This window comes from Monodon monoceros, unplaced genomic scaffold (assembly GCF_005190385.1).
Source record: "Monodon monoceros isolate NGI ecotype Baffin Bay Population unplaced genomic scaffold, NGI_Narwhal_1 Super_Scaffold_12, whole genome shotgun sequence".
Classification (NCBI taxonomy): domain Eukaryota; kingdom Metazoa; phylum Chordata; class Mammalia; order Artiodactyla; family Monodontidae; genus Monodon; species Monodon monoceros.
Window position 1 is genome coordinate 32,608,640 of NW_021703768.1, and position 20,128 is coordinate 32,628,767.

A 20,128-nucleotide genomic window follows, 5' to 3' on the forward strand; every position below is an offset into this window, starting at 1 on the left:
AGAAAGAAAGAAAGAAAGAAAGAAAGAAAGAAAGAAAGAAAGAAAGAAAGAAAGAAAGAAAGAAAGAAAAGAAAGAGAAAGAGAAAGAAAGAGGATAAAATAAAGCTATTAAAATAAAAAATAATTATTAAGAAAAAAATGTTTTTAGAAAGAAAAAAAAAAGGACAGATAGAACCCTAGGACAACTGGGGAAAGCAAGGCTACACAGACAAAATCTAACACAGAAGCATGCACATACACACTCACAAAAAGAGGAAAAAGGGGGAAAAATAATATATCTTGCTCTCAAAGTCCACCTCCTCAATTTGGGATGATTCGTTGCCTATTCATATATTCCACAGATGCAGGGTACATCAAGTTGATTGTGGAGCTTTAATCCGCTGCTTCTGAGGCTGCTGGGAGAGATCTCCCTTTCTCTTCTTTGTTTGTACAGCTCCCAGGGTTCAGCTTTGGGTTTGGCCCTGCCTCTGCATGTAGGTTGCCGGAACGCATCTGTTCTTCACTCAGACAGGACGGGGTTAAAGGAGCAGCTGCTTCGGGGGCCCTGGCTCACTCAGGCCGGGTGGAGGGAAGGGTGCGGATGCGGGGCCTGCCTGCAGTGGCAGAGGCCAGCGGGACGTTGCACCAGCCTGAGGCACGCCGTGAGTTCTCCCAGGGAATTTGTCCCTGGATCCCGGGACCCTGGCAGTGGCAGGCTGCACAGGCTCCCCGGAAGGGAGGTGTGGAGAGTGACCTGTGCTCACACACAGGCTTCTTGTTGGCGGCAGCAGCAGACTTAGCGTCTCATGCCCGTCTCTGGGGTCCGCGCTGCTAACCGCGGCTCGCGCCTGTCTCTGGAGCTCCTTTAAGCAGAGCTCTTAATCCCCTCTCCTCGCGCACCAGGAAACAAAGAGGGAAGAAAAAGTCTCTTGCCTCTTCGGCACGTCCAGACATTTTCCCGGACTCCCTCCTGACTAGCCATGGTGCACTAACTCCCTGCAGGCTGTGTTCATGCCGCCAACCCCAGTCCTCTCCCTGCGCTCCGACCAAAGCCCGAGCCTCAGCTCCCAGCCCCGCCCGCCCCGGCGGGTGAGCAGACAAGCCTCTCGGGCTGGTGAGTGCCGGTCGGCACCAATCCTCTGTGCGGGAATCTCTCAGCTTTGCCCTCCGCACCCCTGTTGCTGTGCTGTCCTCCGCGGCCCTGAAGCTCCCCGCCTCCGCCACATACAGTCTCCACCCGCGAAGGGGCTTCCTAGTGTGTGGAAACTTTTCCTCCTTCACAGCTCCCTCCCACTGGTGCAGGTCCCGTCCCAATTCTTTTGTCTCTGTTTATTCTTTTTTCTTTTGCCCTACCCAGGTACGTGGGGAGTTTCTTGCCTTTTGGGAGGCCTGAGGTCTTCTGCCCGCGTTCAGTAGGTGTTCTGTAGGAGTTGTTCCACGTGTAGATATATTTCTGGTGTATCTGTGCGGAGGAAGGTGATCTCCATGTTTTACTCTTCCGCCATCTTCCTGTACTCTGTCTCATTTTTTAAAAAACAATAAATATTTATTATCTCACAATATTTCTGTGAGCCAGGAATCTAGAAGAGTTTAATTGTGCAGTTATGGCTCAGGGTGCCTCATAAAATTGTAGTCAAAATATTGATCAGGGCTGCAGTCATCTCAAGACTTGACTGAAGCTGTAGAATCTGCTTCAAGATGGTTTACTCACAACGTGCTAATTGTTGGCACAAGGTCTCAGTTCCTTCCCATGTGTGCCTCACCATAGGCTGCTTTACTGTCTTCATGACATAAAGGCAAGGAATCGAAGAAAGAATAGTGTTTCTTTAAATTTCTTTGGGTCGTTTTTCTTTAGTCTATAAAATCTTTATTTTACCTTTGTTTTTGAAAGACATTTTCTCTAGGTAGGTTGACATTATTTTCTTTCTGCACTCTAAATATGCCATTCTACTGTCTTCTGGTTCCATTATTTCTGTTGGGAAATCAGCTGTCAGAGTTGTTCCTTTGAAAGTAGAGTCTTTTATCTCAAGCTGATTTTAAGATTTTTATTTATCTTCGTTTTTGACAACCTTACCATGATGTGTGTACATGTTGTTTTCTTTGTATTATCTTGAGTTTTCTGAGCTTTATGAAGTTTCATCAGTTTTAGAAACAAAAGTTTTGACCACTGCTTCTTTGGATATCTGCTTCTGCTCATTTTCTCTCTCTTCTCCAAAGACAACAATTATGTTTTATCCCTTTTGTTATGTTCATTTCTTTTCTCTTCCCCTGCCCCCAATGTTTTACTTGATATTTTTATTGACTTTTATTTCAATTTACTAATGATATCTTCTCATCCAAAATGGATTTTTAATTTCACTGAGTTCAGAATTTCAGGTTTTATATTTTTCTGTACTAGTTCCATTTGATTCATTTTGCACACTGCAATTATATGGTGAAATTCTCCATTATTTCATCTATTTTCTTCTTCTTCTCCATTTTCCTTAACAAGTTAATCATGCTTGTTTTAAAGTCTTTTCCCTCTAGCTGTAACATCTGGATCACCTGTAGACATGCTTCTATGGAATTTCTTTTCTTCTGAGTTTTCAGTTACATAGTCATGTCTTTTTGTATGACACTCAATCATATTTCTGACTGAATGTCAGACACTGTAAATTTTATTAAAGGTTCCAAGTGATGTTATCTCCATCAGAGACGGTTTATCCTTTCCTCTTTTAGTCAGGTAGATTAAAGGGACTGATGAGCTTATCCTAGTCACCAACTGAGTTAAATTGAGACTATGCTGCAATTTTGTTAAGATTTGAGTGTACCTCTGGTTTTCTTGTGTTTCTAAAGTATGGATCTCCAAAACTTTCAAGAGACTTTAGCAAGTTTTTTTTTTTTCTCCTTAGCAGTGAGAAATTGGGGATTTTTTCTACACACTTCATAAGTTTTGAACTTAGATCTTTAGGCACTCATCCACAATTACTTCAGAATTTGGGACATATCAAGAACAGGAAATCAGCTATGAAATACCCAGTTTGTTACTTGAATACTACATAACTGCCAAAAGCTGTTCTGATTTTTCAGGTCCTAGGAAAAGCGTACCTGGATTTTCAGCTTCTAATTATGTCCTGATCAGTAAGTGATCCCAGGGAAAAAAAGCAACTGCACATAATCAGTGTAAATTCACTACTTCTTAGAGGCCTTTCCACTTCTGCCCATGACCCCCCTTCCTGGGAGGCCTCTGTGTCCTATGCACAGGAGACCATAGCCTATTCCACTGTGTTTTCCTCAGTGGAAACATTTTAACTTCTGCTCTCCACAGATTCTTATCTCAGCAAACTTCTAGAAGGGTAAATCAGACTTGATCTGGGGGCTTCTCACATCTCTAGGCTTGTCACTCCACATACACATATGCTTGCCAAATAGTCTGGTCTTCTACCTAGGCCTAGGTCATATTCTTAACCTCTAGCCTGTGGCCTAAATCTACAGTGCCCTCAAGGGCATCTCTAGATTTTTCACTCCCTCTGGTCCTTATTGCTTTCACAGCTCTATACTGCTTTAAATATATGATTTCCATAATTATTCAACTTTTCTAGTTTTCCATAGCAGATGCTATGAACTACACTATCCTACTCTGAAGTTTAAAAAATACATTGTTTTTAAACTTTACTATAAAAAATTAAAATTACAATTTTACAATCCTTACTGACTGTCTATTCTAATAACATTATCATATTAAATGTACCTTTTTTTTTTCCTGTGTGAGGTCAAAATATATTACAGATTATAGAAATAGAAGCCAGGGTAAATTTTAAAAGGGATTTTTTTTTTTTTAACAGAAGAAAGATTTGGGCCTAATGAGACAGTAGCAATGAAAATAGCTCCTTTGTATGTGGAAAAGAAAAACCAAAGTTATCAAGTTAGAGTGAAAATTTATAAATATAATTAATAAAACTGAGGACAATATTCTTGTAACAGCAGACTCTAGGATGAAGATAATGATAAAGTAGAAGATGATAATGATTAATATCCAAGGCAATCAGTATTTATTGAATACTTATTATGTGCCAGGTACTAAATAAAACATTTATGTAGATTAGAATGAATATATGTAAAGCACCTGGAAATATTGCCTAACTCATTATAAGCTTTACAAGGGTGTTAGTTGCTGCTATTACTACTACTACTATTATTATAGTATTTATTCTTCACAATAATTCTTTAAGGTAAAAATCATGACTTTTATTTTACCTAGGAAAAAATGGGTCCAAGAGAGGCTAATAACTTGCCCCAAATCATAAAGCTAGTAGGTTACAGAACAAAAAACCAAAACCAGATCTGTATAGCCCGAAGTCTATGCTCTCAATCACTATGATACCTTAGGGGGATCTTGTTAAGGAAAAAAAGAACATTTGTGGCTTTAAAGAACTTATGCAAATATAGTCGTGTACTTAAATATCTACCATATTCTTTTTGAGTTTTTTTCATTTACACAAAGGCTTTGCTAATCTGCTGCACAATTATATAGGAATAAAAACCAGGCCTATACACAATATCTTCCTTTATTGCAATCATCTCTCCAATCTTAAAATATCATTTTCTCCACTTGATAAATAAAAAAGTTAAATCGAAATACACTGTAAAATATCAAAAATGCCAGCTTATTCCCACTGGATTCCTATGAATAATGTATTTAAAATCACTTATTAAGGAGAATATTGTACCTAAATTTGTTAGTTAATGATACAGGCTAATGTCAATTTTATAATCTCAAAATATTTCTAGTAGCCCTAATAAAACCAGAACTATAACATTTAAGACAAGTTTCATAAAATGATTTAAACAGGCAAAGTAGGGAATAAATCTTTTGTAATTTGCATAATTTCATACCCAAATAAAGCCTTGGTTTAAACTTACTCTGAATGATATCTGCAATGGACAACAATGTAATACATTCACACAAATAAACTATAAGAGTACATTTTGTGGTAACTCCCTGGTGGTCCAGAGGTTAGGACTCCATGCTCTTACTGCCGAGGGCCCAGGTTTAACCCCTGGTCAGGGGAACTAAGATCCCACAAGCCATGGGGCATGGCCAAAAATGAGGGGAAAAAAAAAAGAATACAGTTTGTGATAATTCTGTTCCAACCTCTACCACATACTTATTATAGAAAAGGGCATATGGTAGCCTTACTATTTTAGACCAACTGTAAAAAAAAAAAAAAAACTGAATTAGTAAAAAAAAAAAAGAAATTGTAGAGTATTTTAAAAAAGATATGTATTCTATTTCTTTCAATTATATGTGGTCTTTAGTTGCCAACAAGTGTCTCCAAGTTCAGAGAGTTTTAGCATGGTTTAATAAATAAATAGTATATAATTAGCAGGAGCTATTCACACACAATTAACATACTATAGTCCTTAAAAAGAAATGGTCTTCTTAAATAAATATGTAAATGCCTATGAAACCTTAATTGTGCTCTAATTTGCTCAGTCAAGTTTTCATAGATTATAAAAAAAAATAAACTTCACTTTACATGTTGATGAAATATTCTTGAGAATTTTTTCAATTCAGTCCAAATTGAATGAGCTATAAAATACTGCTGGGATAAGCCAAGCTTATTAGTTAATTTAGGTTTAATAATTAATGCTGTGCTGTATATTAACTTTAAAATTTCAAAGTAAGAGTATGTATTTAAAGTCATATTTTAAAACTAGAAAGAATATTAAAGTTCCTACCTCTAATTCTACATCAGCTCGTACATACTGTCGGGTCTTTGGATGATTAAGGAGGTGTAAAATTGTAGTAATGAGAGCCTCATTTATTCGACTTAATTGGCAATCGATCACATTTTTCAAGATGGTGTTTAGTCCACCTCGAAGGGCCACCACCTCTGGATTCTGAAGTGCTAAAATAAAAAAGAAAAACTTAATATATTATATAGGGGATAATTAATAAAATGTAATCAGAAATCTGGGATTTTAATACTTAATTTGCTTTCTGACTTGAAAAACTTTCCAGTCAATGACATTTAAAAGGACACGTGGATAAATTACCTAATAAGAGTCACTGAATATACTTTCCAAAACTCTGATTTCTTAATGTCTCTGAACTTTTTCATATCTTTTGTTCATGTTTTACTGAATGGTTCTTCTTTCCTATCAATTGCAAGGAGTTCTTTATATAATGGGAATATTAGCCTTTTATCTGTTTCAAATCTTTTATCTGATTTGTAACTTAACTTTAGATTTTAGGCTCAGAAACTCCTCCCTTACTTCAAGTATCAGGCATTTTCTCTGTATGCACGCACACCCACGTGTGTGTTTTAAATGAGTTCATGATTAACATTTCAGTTTTCAATCTGTCAGGAAACAGACTTTGGCTTAATATTGATAAGCTCATTTTTTCCCAAATGTTTATTCAACTATCCCAGCATGCTTTCCAAACAGATTTTCATACTTTTGATACACTGAAGTCTTCTATGTATCAGGGTCTGCAACCCTTGATTCTTTTTCATTTTTTTCTCTCTTAATAAGCCAGCTTAACTTTTTTAAAATATGAGAAAAAAATCTTTGCCTTCTCCTCCATTTAGTCTTTTTGAAAAATGTTTTTTTTTCATAGTTGAATTTTTCCTGTTTGTTCTGGTTGAACTTTAGATTTAGGTTTCTTCTCCATTTTTTCTAAATTGAGGTATAATTACTTACAGTAAAATACACAGATTTTAATGGTACAGTTCAATAAATTCTGAACAATATCTATACCCCTGTAACCAATACCTCAATCAAGGTATAGCACTTTCATCATCCTAGAAAGTTCCTTCACACCACTTTTCAATCAGTCTCCCTCCACAACAAAGGCAACAAATATTCTCATTTCTACCTATAGATTAGCTCTGCCTTCTTGAAAATCAATTAAACAAATTGAAAAGTACCCCCTAAACACACACACACGTCTTCCACATTTCTTATTTTTATTTGTTATATATAGTTTTCTTGTCTACTTTGCAAATAGTATCATTTTTTTCCATTATATTTACTGATTATTGCTTAAACACAAAATAAATCGATTAAATCTATATTTTCAGGTTTCCACTGTACTGAATTACTGAAGTTGTTCTTCAGTTGATTCAGAGTTTTCTAGATATATCATCTACTATGTATGATGCCTTCTTTCCAATATGTAAAACTCATTTATTATTTTGTCTTGCTAACCTGGTTAAAATGCTAATTAAGAGCTTTTAAAATGATGTAGTATTTGTAGAGATCCACTATTAAGAATATGATTGGTGGACTTCCCTGGTGGCTTAACAGTGGTTAAGAATCCGCCTGCCAATGCAGGGGACATGGGTTCGAGTCCTGGTCTGGGAAGGTCCCACATGCCACCGAGCAACTAAGCCCGTGCGCCACAACTACTGAGCCTGTGCTCTAGAGCCCGTGAGCCACAACTACTGGGCTCGCATGCCACAACTACCGAAGCCCATGTGCCTAGAGCCCATGCTCCGCAACAAGAGAAGCCACTGCAATGAGAAGCCCACGCACTGCAAGGAAGAGTAGCCCCCACTCATCGCACCTAGAGAAAACCTGCGCTCAGCAACGAAGACCCAACGCAACCATAAATAAATAAATAAACAAATTTATTAAAAAAGAGTATGAGTGGTGATTTGAGATGAATATTCTACAATGTTAACATAGTAGCATTCTAATTATTTCATTTTGTGTATGCGTGTATTTGTGTGTATGTGCATATCTGTGTGTTTATGTATATAAAATGCTAGTTTCATTTAAATTAAAATTGGTAAATTTCCATATTTTTAATGCTCTCAATTAGATTATACTATATGAGAATTATTTGTTCCTTGAAACAATTTTTTTAAGACAAAACTAACTAAATGACTCTTTTTGGAGGCAATTAATTCATCAAGTACTTCTATGGTTTTTGATCCATCACGTGTTCTACTCTTTTGAGTCAAATGGATATTAAAATTTTCTCTGAAAACCCATTCATTTCAATAAGATTTTCAAATATATAAAAAAATTATCTAATTTTTAAAACTATTAATTCTCTTTCTCATTCTATTAATCTTTTCTCTGACTTTTGCATTTTTCAAACAATAGTGTATGTTTGCCTGTGTATCATTTTTTTCTTCTTCCATTAACACAGATTAGATTAAATAATCTATCTTGTTCTCTAAGACTCAGAATCATTATTGCTTTCCTCCTGCTTATGTTAAAATTTATTTTTTTCTTCTTTTCTTCTTTTTCTATTTCTTGGGTTCGCTCACTTATTTTCATTACTTTTTGCTTAATTATAAAAGCATCTTATAGTGAGACGTTAACTCGAGTATATAACTTTCCAGGCATCTCATACATTGACATGTAGTCAAATTTTTATTATTTTTCAGAATTTCCTTAATCAAATTTCTGACTTTTTCTCTAAATCAACAGGTATTGTAGACAGTATTTTTAGACTCTCAATGATAAGGCTTGGCTCTTTTGTTTCTTTAAACTTTTGTTATTCATTTATTTATTATATCAAGAGTGAATGTAACCTATACCACTTCTGCTTTTGGTGGGGAAAAATATTATCTTCTCTTGTCATTAAAAATTATATTTCTTTGGTTATAAGTGAGGTTGAACTTTTAAAATACTTTGACTAGCCATGCATTTCTTTGAGAATTACCTATTTTTCCTACTGATCTGTATATAAGTAAGTTCTTTACCTGTCATGGTAAAGAACTTATTTATTACATTTATTTTTTTCTTTGTTCTGGTACTACATGTTTTCTTATCTCCTTATAATAAAATCTACAGCTGCTGAAATCTGTTTGATTTCTTTTGATAATTCAAAATTCCTTTTCCTTACGTGATCAGATAGTCATCCATTCCCCCCCCATATTTTCCCCATTTAACTCTTAAATCCTTTTTCATTTAGAATTCTTTTTTAATGTAGAGTGAATTGTTGTTTTGCACTCACATCAAGATACAATGTGGTTAATTAATGTCTGAGAGCCAGACTTTAAGAGATTTTATTCTAATTACTGGAATCTGGACAATTCCTATATATTAAATTTCATGATGAGTAAAACTTTAAAATTTATAGAATTTTAATGTCACTTTGAAATGATTTGTTAAACAAGTCCACTACTTCCTTATCAGGAATGTCCTACTTTTTCATATCTTTTTACCAATACCTAAAGAATTAATGTATTAAAGGCATTAAAAAGTGTTATATATTCTTTCTAAAATACTACATTTTCATTACTCAAAGAAAATTCTGACCTAGTTCACAGATAATGGCAATGCATGCTCGAACCATTCTGTCTCTTTCTTGGAGTCCATCATTTCCAACTGCTATTAATGAGTTGGCCACAGAGCTAGGAAACAAGGAAGCATTCACAGTAATCATCTGTAACAGGGAGAAATCAGAAAAAGAAGTTACTTCATAATGCATTTTTCAAACCTATTTTATTCAGACTGAAGTGTTTAAGACCGTAGAATATTTATAAGATCCAGGCACTAATTTTAATCTTCTCCTTCAAATGAACATGTCAAAGGACTAATATAACTAATAACTGATGCAATAAATGTTAATAATCATTACCATGGAAAAAAGTGTTGACTTTTTTTCCCTAATAGTCCAGACTATAAATTAGTTGACTACCAAGATATAACGTTTCTGAGATTCTAAGCTCCTCTAGGATAGGAACTCTATTTTAAAGAACTTTTCAGTAACTAGACAAAGTAAATCAGTGGTGACAACAGCTGCAAACATACTACTGTACTACTACATTCCTGACTCCTTCCCCATTTATTATCACCACTACATCCTATCAATTTACCTCATTAACTCAACTCTTTCCACCATCAAACTCTGACTTGGGTCCTCATTCTTACTTTGATTGCTGCAACTGATGTCTCATCATCTCCCTATGTCTCTCACTTGTTGCTATACTGAAAGGCAAACTTAATAATCCATAATCTATTTTTTTTGAAGTCCCCATTTTCTTTTTGGTTGTTATGGGGACTGCCCTCAGCTCTTAGAGGTTGCCCTCAGGTCCCTGTCATGGGCAGCTCACTTACGGTTATTTGCTACTTCAAGGCAGGCAGCAGTTTCTCCATAATCTATTTTTAATATTTCAAAAACTGTGATGGAAACAGTATGTCTCTGGTGACAAAAACTTTTGTCGAATCTCATTTTAAATGAAAAGTTTAATTGGCAATAACATATTTGGAATACTGAAAACAGATAACATGTATCTTCAGTTTGGAAAACAGAAAGAAAAATTATGTAGTTAATTACTCTTTAATAAATAGAAGACTATTTGGTAGATGAAGTATTTCAAAATAGCAGGTCCTTGGAGTGGGAGTAGAAGAAAATGTTTTATTCTGTTTGGGTAGTGATAAATACTGGGGATAATTAATCTGTCCTGGGTGTTACTATTTATAATCCTGTTGAAAAATAAGACTTATACTCTGACAAAATTAGGGGACACAATATAACTAAACTAATATCCAGTTAAATCCTATAGAGGTTCAAAGGAGAGATCTATATTGGATAGAGTACTTGTAAATGGTTTACATCATTTAAGCAGCATTATGTGATATGACAAGTTTCAAATGAAATTATAGAATACTGTTCCACAACCATAAAATAGATGTCTAATAACCTTAGAATCTACAAAAACTTACACATTTGTTTCTAAACAGTATTTTTCATTACTCAAAAATGTTGGAGAAGAAAGAAGAGGAAAGGGAAAAGAGGTATAAGAAACTGATCTTCCTCAGTGAGAAAATTCTAACTTCTTATGATATTAATTTATATTTTAATACTTATTGATCTATTATTATACTTACAAGGGGCTTGTAAGAAAAATTCCCAAGACAATAAGACGTATGTAATGTATTTTAAAAAGAGTTGGCTAGAAGCCAGACCAACCGGCTTCCAGGGCCAAATCTGCCATTAATAAACTATTACCTTGGCAAACCAATCCTCTCTGTGCCTTAGTTTCCTCATTTGTAAATGAGGATGTATAGGATCCGATGATTTCTAGAATTTCAAGTGTAAAATTCTATTCTATGAATCTCAAGTGTAGAGCTATGAAATGGATATCAGTAATTTAAAGTTTTTACAAGTGAAATCACTCTTGTTATTTTTCAGGGAAAATATACACAAAGAAACTCTTAAATTCTGTGTAAATCAGAGAATACTTTTCTTGTAAATCAGTGAGTAATCAATGAGGGAAAAGTCATAGAATTTAGTCTCTGCTGAAATAAAAGTTTAATCATCTTTTTTGCATGATAGAACAGACATATATAAAACAAATCAAAGATCATAAGTAGGTAATAAATTTGTAGAACTGCTATAAAAGAATGAGAGAAACACTGAGTTCTCTAAGGGAAATATTTAAAATTTCAGCTGAGACTGCAAGATGAATATAATATAGAAAGGGGTGGAAATGAGAAGAATAGGATAGAAGCAGTGATCAAAGCAGTGGTGGAGGGCAGCTTGTCTACACATATAATGGCATAATGAGATGGGTCATAATTGGTTGCCCCAAAAGTGGGCTCTGAATGGCAAGATAAGCAGGTTGTGCTTAATACCAAAAGGATTTGTGGGCCAGTGTAGGTTTGGAAATTTGGAGAACTGGGCTTTTCATGCTGGCTTTGACAATATCTTGCTGTGTATCAAGGGCAAGTGATTCCTTTAAATGAATCCCTTTCAGCTACAAAAAAAAAAAAAATTTGTGATATATTAATCTCATATTGCATGAATATAGAAATGATATATGAAGAAAATAATGGCTTAATTAGTCAGGCAGTAAGAAAACTTTAAGTTGGATAAAGAGTAGCAAGAGCTGACTAGTGTGAAAATAATACAGATAATGAGAGAGACAAGAATCAGGAAGGATTGCCTGGATTAGAGCAAGAAAGAGACATGAAAAAATCAGAGACATTGAAAAAAAAACCAAGCAAACAAACAATATCTCCTAAATGAATGAAATAGGTGAAAGAGAAGAAAAAGTAACATAGTATTCCTTAATTATTCATAAAGCAAGTTATCCTAAAGCAACAAATGTTTTTGCTTTTCCTTTAAAAAACATTATTACTTTCACAGAAAATTTTAAAACTGTTCTGAACGCATACAAAGAACCCACAGTGACCTAGCAATTATATTATTAACATTAATTTCTACTAGCTCAGGGGCCAAAATGTTGCTGGAAAAAAAGAAATATGTGCTTCAATTGTTAAAAGTATTAGTGAAATTATAGTTCCTCTGGCCAATAGAGGCCACTGTTCATTCAGCAACCTTGCTTTCCCTTTTACTCTGTTTTTAGCTAACCCAAGGAGGAATCCTGTGACATAACTCTACCTTTGAGCCTGTATTTTACCACCAGGTACAAGCAGTTTTCCCGCCCTTGAATCCACAAATGATATCTGCCTTCTTCAAAAGATAACAAAATAAAATTACATTTTTGTTATGGCATTTCTGAATTGTTTCAAGGGTCTGTTTATTTTTACCGGGCTATTTTATAAATTACACTGTAACTTGTACAAAACATTGTACAAAACAGAAATAAAATATTTAGTGAATAATTCAAAGAAGCTGAATTTAATTTAATCCATTTGGGGTTCTTTTTTCATCTGAACGCAGTTTCTAAGGCAGCAACTCTCAAAGTGTGGTCCAGAAAACTGAGGGTCCTGACGATATTTTCAGATTCTGCAAAGTGAAAACTATTTTCATAGTAATTCAAAGACATTATTTGTCTTTTTTACTCTCACAAGTACATATGGAAGTTTTCCAGAGGCTCCACTGCATGTGAAATCACAAGAGACTGAATACAAAAGCAAATATGACAATCCAGGTATCTTCTATCAGGACAAACACTACAGAAATTTGTATAAACCTAAAATAATGCCACTCTACTCATTAACTTTATTTTTGGAAAATATAGTTATTTTTATAAAAATATGTTATTTATGTTTACTTGTAATGAGTTTATTTTTTAATATGTTAATATATTTTTAAATTTCTCATTTTTAATTCCTAGTATGATAAATACTGACATATATATAACTCAAATAACCAAAGAGTTATTCTAGGTTCTTCAGAAACAAATTTTGTTTTCTTATCTTGAATTCTCAAAATCATGCAGTAGAAGAGGTTGTACGTATAAGTAAAAATCATAAACCTAATTTTTATATTTAAATATGAAGAGTCAAATCACGGTGCCAACATAACAATTTACCCTATAACAAACATTTTTTAAATCTATCTCCAATATCACTCTTAACTAGAACTGCAAACTTCTTTTAAGACAACTCATCCATTTACTTCTTCCTTACTATGCTCACCTGTGGGTACTATTACTAACCATAAGCTGAACAACTGGAAGAAAAGGAAAAAGAGGAGATCTAGTTAATGCACAAACTCAACAGTCTGCAATTCTGGAGCATGCACTGTATTCAAAGGTGGGAAAAAAGGAGAAGAGCTAAAAAAGTTAACTGTTAAATAATCTTAGATGTTTTTACATTAAAACAAACATACACTGCATCAGTTTTATGAATTTTTAAGATGAAACATGATACTTTATGATGAAACATGATAAAATTCTTACACAAACTGTACCCTAACCAAATTAACTCTCAGTTTACTCTATTCCTCTGCCATTAGGGCATCACATCACATTAAATAACAATAAAAAAACTCCTGGAAGGCCTCTCTCATTAGAAGCAGTATGGATTATCCTCAACACCCTCTCTTGGAGAGTTTAGATTTTGACCTTTTATCCTGTACAATGGCCTGAATTGTTTATTGCAAGTGCCTACTGATGTATCCAAATTCATCTTCAAAACAATCAGCCTGTAATTATTTTTTGACATTCATTTAATAGAATTAACTCCAAGCATATAATTAAGAAAAAATAAGGGTTGGGGGCAAGTAATCCTCTTTCTCCAATAACATATAAAAGCAGTAATTTCATTTATATGCCTACTGCAGGAAGAAATATTCTTTACAATAAACATTTTATAAAAAATACTGCCCTAGCTATACCCACATAGAATAATTACACAACATATTTATGCTTATCTTGAAGTTTTAATACTTATTTAACTCATTTTAACAAAATGAAAATGTTTAATGAGAATTCAGTCTTTCAATTTTAATAGAAAGATTTCACAGTCTAAATCTAAAAATGCAAAATGCTTAACATGAAAATCATAAATCTGCCTTTATTCTCAGACATAGAGCCTACCTTTCTGACTAATCGAAGTGCTTGTGTCCTCTCTACCTCGTTGCTCTGCTGTATGTCAATGCACCTAAATGATACATAAAATATTTAATTATTGATAAAAATCTTATTAAACAATTTTTTGTATAATACCATGATCAGACCCATGTTCATGTCAATATAGTATTTGTAAATGTTAATACAAGTTATTTTTCAGTACCAGCAAATATTTATTTAATTTAGTATCTCTAGTGATAAATACTTATTATAATAAAACATTTCAAAACTATTTCACTTAAAACTCCAGGAAAGAAGAATATCGTAATTTATAGAATTATATATATCTATACAGAAATAATAAACATATTTATAAAGCAAAATATCAGAAATCTACTGAAAAAATATTCACCTATCTTTGATAAAGTTCACAGGTACTTCATAAAAATTGTGAAGGAGAAATATTTCAAAGCCTATGTTTTAGTTTAATTGTGATTTTAACCAGAGCCTAAATTTTACATGTTATAACTAAGTTAAAAGTCTTATATTAGCCACAATAATTCTATTTTACCAAAATATAATTTGAAATGTGACTGTACTTCAAAAGTTAATGCTCATATATCCCTTAACTGACATTTCTCTATAAAATTTATTAAATTATTCAATTTCTAAAGAGTCTTTGGTATATGTGGAAGAATAATTCATTTTTACTTATGTTTAGACAGTTCACAATTCTAATTAATACTTTATATATCAATACATAGTTTGCTATTCAAAAGCATTTCTGCTATCTGAATACAATTAATCTAAAACAACTTTAATAAGAAGCAAATAGACACATATAATTTCATTTCTGGCCACAACAGATCAGACCAATCCTCCTGCCAAAAATAACTATAAAGGCTAAATATAGTACTTTGTAAAGCAACTGTTAAAAGGGCAATGGATAATAATCCCTGGAAAGAGAAGCACAAGCTCCATATCCTCTCAGGCTTTGTCCCTGGGGACACCTGCCAATCCCCAGTTTTAGGGGAACAGAATCCTAAAAGAAAGCAAAAATCTTCCTGTACTGGAGAGACAGACTGAACTTTAGGGCAACCAAAGTGGCTGGGACTTGAGGGGAAAAAAATCTCAAAGAAAAGAAAATAGGAATATAAGCAAGAATCTGCATGCCATCCCCTTTCCAACGCACACTTGCCAATTTCTATGTTGTACAAATGCAGAGTTAAAGTCCAAGAAACCAAGCAAAAAGCTACTGCTGAGAAGCCAAGGAACTGAGCAGACATTTTAGCAGGTACATAATATTCTAAGAAAGATGTTAGGGCTCAAGGCTGGTCGGGATGAAGAGGTTCTGCTAAATATCTACATTTTCACTTGAGACTCCATATAGCCACTTCCTAGAGCAAAGGCAAAGGAAAAAAAAAACAAATTTTAACACAATCAGTGTGATAAGCCAACATTCCAGAATAAAGCTTAACCCTTTTAAGAGAAAAATAACATGATCCAGAGCCAAAAACTTTTAACATACAATGTTCACATCCAATCACATATAATATGAGGTATGCTTTAAAACAAAGGGTTGAGTAACCAAAAACCAAGAAAAGAAAATGATAATAGAAACAGAACACAGGTGATTCACATACTGGAATTGTCATAAATAACTATGATTATTATGCTCAAGAAAATAAAGCAGAGACCTAGAATGTTTAAGTAAGAGTAAAATATAAATCACAGAAATACAATAACTGAAATTAAAAATTCAAGAGACTGGGAGCTTCCCTGGTGGCACAGTAGTTGAGAGTCCGCCTGCCGACGCAGGGGACACGGGTTCGTGCCCCGGTCTGGGAAGATCCCACATGTCGCGGAGCGGCTAGGCTCGTGAGCCATGGCCGCTGAGCCTGTGGTCCGGAGCCTGCTCCACAACGGGAGAGGCCACAACAGTGAGAGGCCCGCGTACAGCAAAAAAAACCAAAAACAGGTAAGTAGAAAGTAACAACACTGAAGCACAAAGATTAACAACAACAAAGATTGAAAATACAGTAAGGGCATTAGAGACATGTGGCACAGTGAACAGATTCAACACTCTACAGCTGGAGTACCAAGGGATAGGAGAGAAAGTAACAGGAAAAAAAACCTTTAAAGTAGCCAAAGGAGAAAGAGAAGCAACAAGAAGAGACAACTTACTGTTCAACAAAAAAAAAAACAAAATCCAGAAGACAATAACTTATTTAAAGCATTGAAAAATAGTAACTGGTCAAAAAAATACCCTTCAAATGGGAAGGGAAATAGAGGATTTATAGACAAATAAAACATGAGAGAATTCAACTCCAGGTATACCTACACTATGAGAAAATAGTAAAGGAAATTCAAGAAAGTGACCCAAGATAAAAGGGTGGAAATGCAAGAAGGAAGAATATTGGAATGGGTAAATAACATAGGTAAATATCTCTAGTTCCAATTTAATACAATAACAGGACTATCCTGTGGGGTTACAAATATATGTAGAAATAAGGCAGAGGGGAGCTGATGGTCAAGCTGGAAGAGGTTTCCTGCATTGTTCTGGCTGTAATAAAAATGGTAAACCTTAACATATCAAGGATAAATGTAATCTCTAGGGCAACTGCTAATAGAAGAAAAGGCTTTAAAACCAAGACATTAATAGAAGAGGAAAAAAATTCTTGATTATTCCCAAAGAAACAAAAAAGGAGCAATGCAAGACCAAAGAATAGACGTGACAAATAGAATATGAACAGCAAGACAGCAAAGTCAAATATATGAGAAAACTAATGGCAAGATGACAAACTCATAAATATAATTACATTAGATAAAGCACATAGACCCTGCATATAAAAAACCACTAGACATAGTCTAATCCAATTAGAAGACAAAGATGGTCAAACTAGATTTTAAAAAATCTATATGATGTTAACGGAAGAGAAACTTAAATGTAAGAACAAAAAAAAAGAAAGTGAAAGGACTGAAGAGGATATATTGTGCAAACCCTAAATAAAATAAAGTTAGTATAGCTATATTAACATTAGATAACATGAACACTCATAAAAGAGGTATTACTAGGAATAAAGAGAGACATTTCATAACCAGGAAAGGATTAGCCAATGAGAAGGTTTAACAATTCTAAATATGAATGCAATAACAAAGCTTCAAAATATATAAAGCAAGAACTGACAGGGGGACTTCCCTGGTGGCGCAGTAGTTAAGAATCCGCCTGCCAATGCAGGAGACACGGGTTCGAGCTCTAGTCCGGGAAGATCCCACATGCCGCAGAGCAACTAAACCCATGTGCCACAACTACTGAAGCCCTCGTGCCCTAGAGCCCACGCACTGCAACTACTGAAGCCCACGTGCCTAAAGCCCATGCTCCGCAACAAGAGAAGCTACTGCAATGAGAAGCCCACGCACCGCAATGAAGAGTAGCCCCCGCTCGCCGCACCTAGAGAAAGCCCACACAGAGCAACAAAGACCCAACGCAGCCAAAATAAAAAAAAATTGAGTCCATGATATTAAAACTTCCTAAAAAAGAAAACCCCAGGGCCAGACAGATTCGCCAGTGAACTCTACTAATCATGTAAGGTAAAAAGCAGTATCTTACATAAATTCTTCCAGAGAATATAAAAAGGGGGTAACATTTCCTTAGTTGTTTTATAAACATACTCTTGATACCAAAACCAAAAAGAATATTAGAACAATGGAAAAATATAGGCCAATACCTCTCATAAACATAACTGCAAAAATTTTTCCACAGAATATTAGCAAACCCAATACAGTTATATGTGAAATAAAAAGACATCATTAAAAAGTGGTGTTTACTTCAGGAATGCAAACAAGGAATATAAAGAAATCCACTAAGAGTCTACAGCAAGTATCATAAATAATGGCAAAATACTGAACACTTTCAACTTGAGTTCAGGAGCAAAACATAGTTATCCAATTACCATTTCTAGTCAGTGCAATATTCTAACCAGTGAGATATGGTGAGGAAAAGAAAAATATAAGTATTGGGAAGGAAGAAATAAAAGGGTCATCATTTGCAATTAATGCTAATGTACACAGAAACTCTAAAATAACCTTAAAAACAATTAGAAATAAAAAGTGAATTTAGTCAGATCACCGAGATAAGAATATACAAAAACAAAAAATTAAAACTTACAATTATTTTTCTATATATTAGCAGCAAAAACTATGAAAAAGAAAAATTTTAATTACATTAATACTATATCTAATAAATGCCTTACGATAAACCTAACAAATATGTGCAAGACCTCTCTGCATAGAAAACTACAAAATGTTGAGAGAAATTAAAGTTCCAAATAAATAAAGGTTTGGAAGATTCGATATTATTACGATATCAATCACCCCAAATTAACACAGAGCTTCAATGCAATTACTATAGATATCCCGGAAAGTTTTATGGAAATAGACAAGTTGATTTTCTAAAATTCACATGGAAATACTGAACCCAAAATAGAGGAAAAGCTGGAGGACTTATACTAATACATATCAACACTTACTGTCAAGGTGCAGTCATTTAAGACAGGGAGAAAACGGAGCAAGAACAGACAAATAGACCAAACAAAGAGAATAGGGAAAGCAAAAACAGAAACATACTTATCAGTTACCTGACTTACAACAAAAATGAAACTAATTTAGACATGAAAGGAGAATCTTTTCACTAAATGCCTCTAATATTTATTAGATATTGATAAAAATGAATTGTGACCTAACACCTATTTCAACATATACGGAATAAAAACTTTAGAAGAAAAAATAGGATATTATCGTCCAAAAAGACCAAAAACATTAACTATAAAATAAAAGACTGCTATATTGGATTTTATTAATTAAGAAGAGTAAGAAGACAAGGTAGACTGACTTGGAGAAGATATTCTCAATACATATACTGGAAAGGAATCATATCCAGAAGATACCAAGAACTCCTACGCAAAAAGATAGACAATCCAATTTATAAATGAGCAAAAGATAAAGAGGATATCCAAATAGTCAGCAAGCAAATGAAAGGGAAACAGAAATTAAAACCACAATGAAACTCACAATGAAAACCACAGCAGAAAAGGGTATAATTAAAAACTGAAAAGAGCAAATGCTGATGAGGATGTGGAGGGATTGGAACTCTCAAACATTTCTGATAGGAGTGTAAATCAGTACAATCACTTTGGAAAACTGTTAGGCAGTAACTACTAAAGTTAAATAAACATAAAACTTATCCCCCAGCAATTCCACTCCTACATATATACCTAAGAGAAATGAGTGCACACGTCCACCAACAGACTTGTGCAAGAATGTTCAGGGCAGCTTTATTCAAAATAGCCAAACACTGAAAACAACCAAGAAAAAATCAACAGAATGGATTAAATAAATTGTGCTCTATTCACAACATAAAATACTACACAGGAATTTTTTTTTTTAAATCAACATGGATAAATCTCACAGATAACACTGAGGAAAGAAAAGAGTAATGTATACTTCCAATATATGATACTCAAGAATAGGAAAAACTAGTCTAGGATGAAAAAGGCCAGAGTAATGTTTCCTACTGACTGGGGACACAAGGAAACTTGATTGGGATGCTGAAAATGTTCCATATCTTACTCAGGATAATAGGGTAATTGGTTGTATCTACCTGTAAAAATTATCAGGCTTTACACTAAAAATGTGTATACTTTATGGTAGGTATGCTAAAACTTAATACACAATTTAAAAAAACATATAAAAACATAGGGAGCTCTAAGAAAATTACCTAGCTATTAAATAGTCCACTTTCAATTTTAGCACCTTCTGCAGAATACTGGAGTCTTGGATGAGATACCGAAGAGCTCGTAGCCCTGCCGCCCGCACTTCTTTTGCTTCATTCAATAAAGCTAACCGCAAGCTATATGAAAACAAACAAACAAAAACTCTTG

At 34.1% G+C, this 20,128-nt stretch overlaps 1 protein-coding gene across 11 annotated transcripts in view; it reads right to left on the reverse strand.

Annotated features, from left to right (window-relative positions):
* Positions 1-20,128, reverse strand: part of RICTOR (RPTOR independent companion of MTOR complex 2) — a 127,637-nt gene that overhangs the window by 59,936 nt on the left and 47,573 nt on the right. For 10 of the 11 annotated variants that reach the window (XM_029218069.1, XM_029218072.1, XM_029218070.1 and 7 more), the window contains 4 exons: positions 19,966-20,097; positions 14,217-14,280; positions 9,241-9,367; positions 5,701-5,870 (listed from right to left, as the gene is read on the reverse strand). In XM_029218069.1, the coding sequence (XP_029073902.1) occupies positions 5,701-5,870; positions 9,241-9,367; positions 14,217-14,280; positions 19,966-20,097 (493 nt within the window). The remainder of the gene's footprint in view (positions 1-5,700; positions 5,871-9,240; positions 9,368-14,216; positions 14,281-19,965; positions 20,098-20,128) is intronic. The other variant, XM_029218067.1, reaches the window with a different exon arrangement.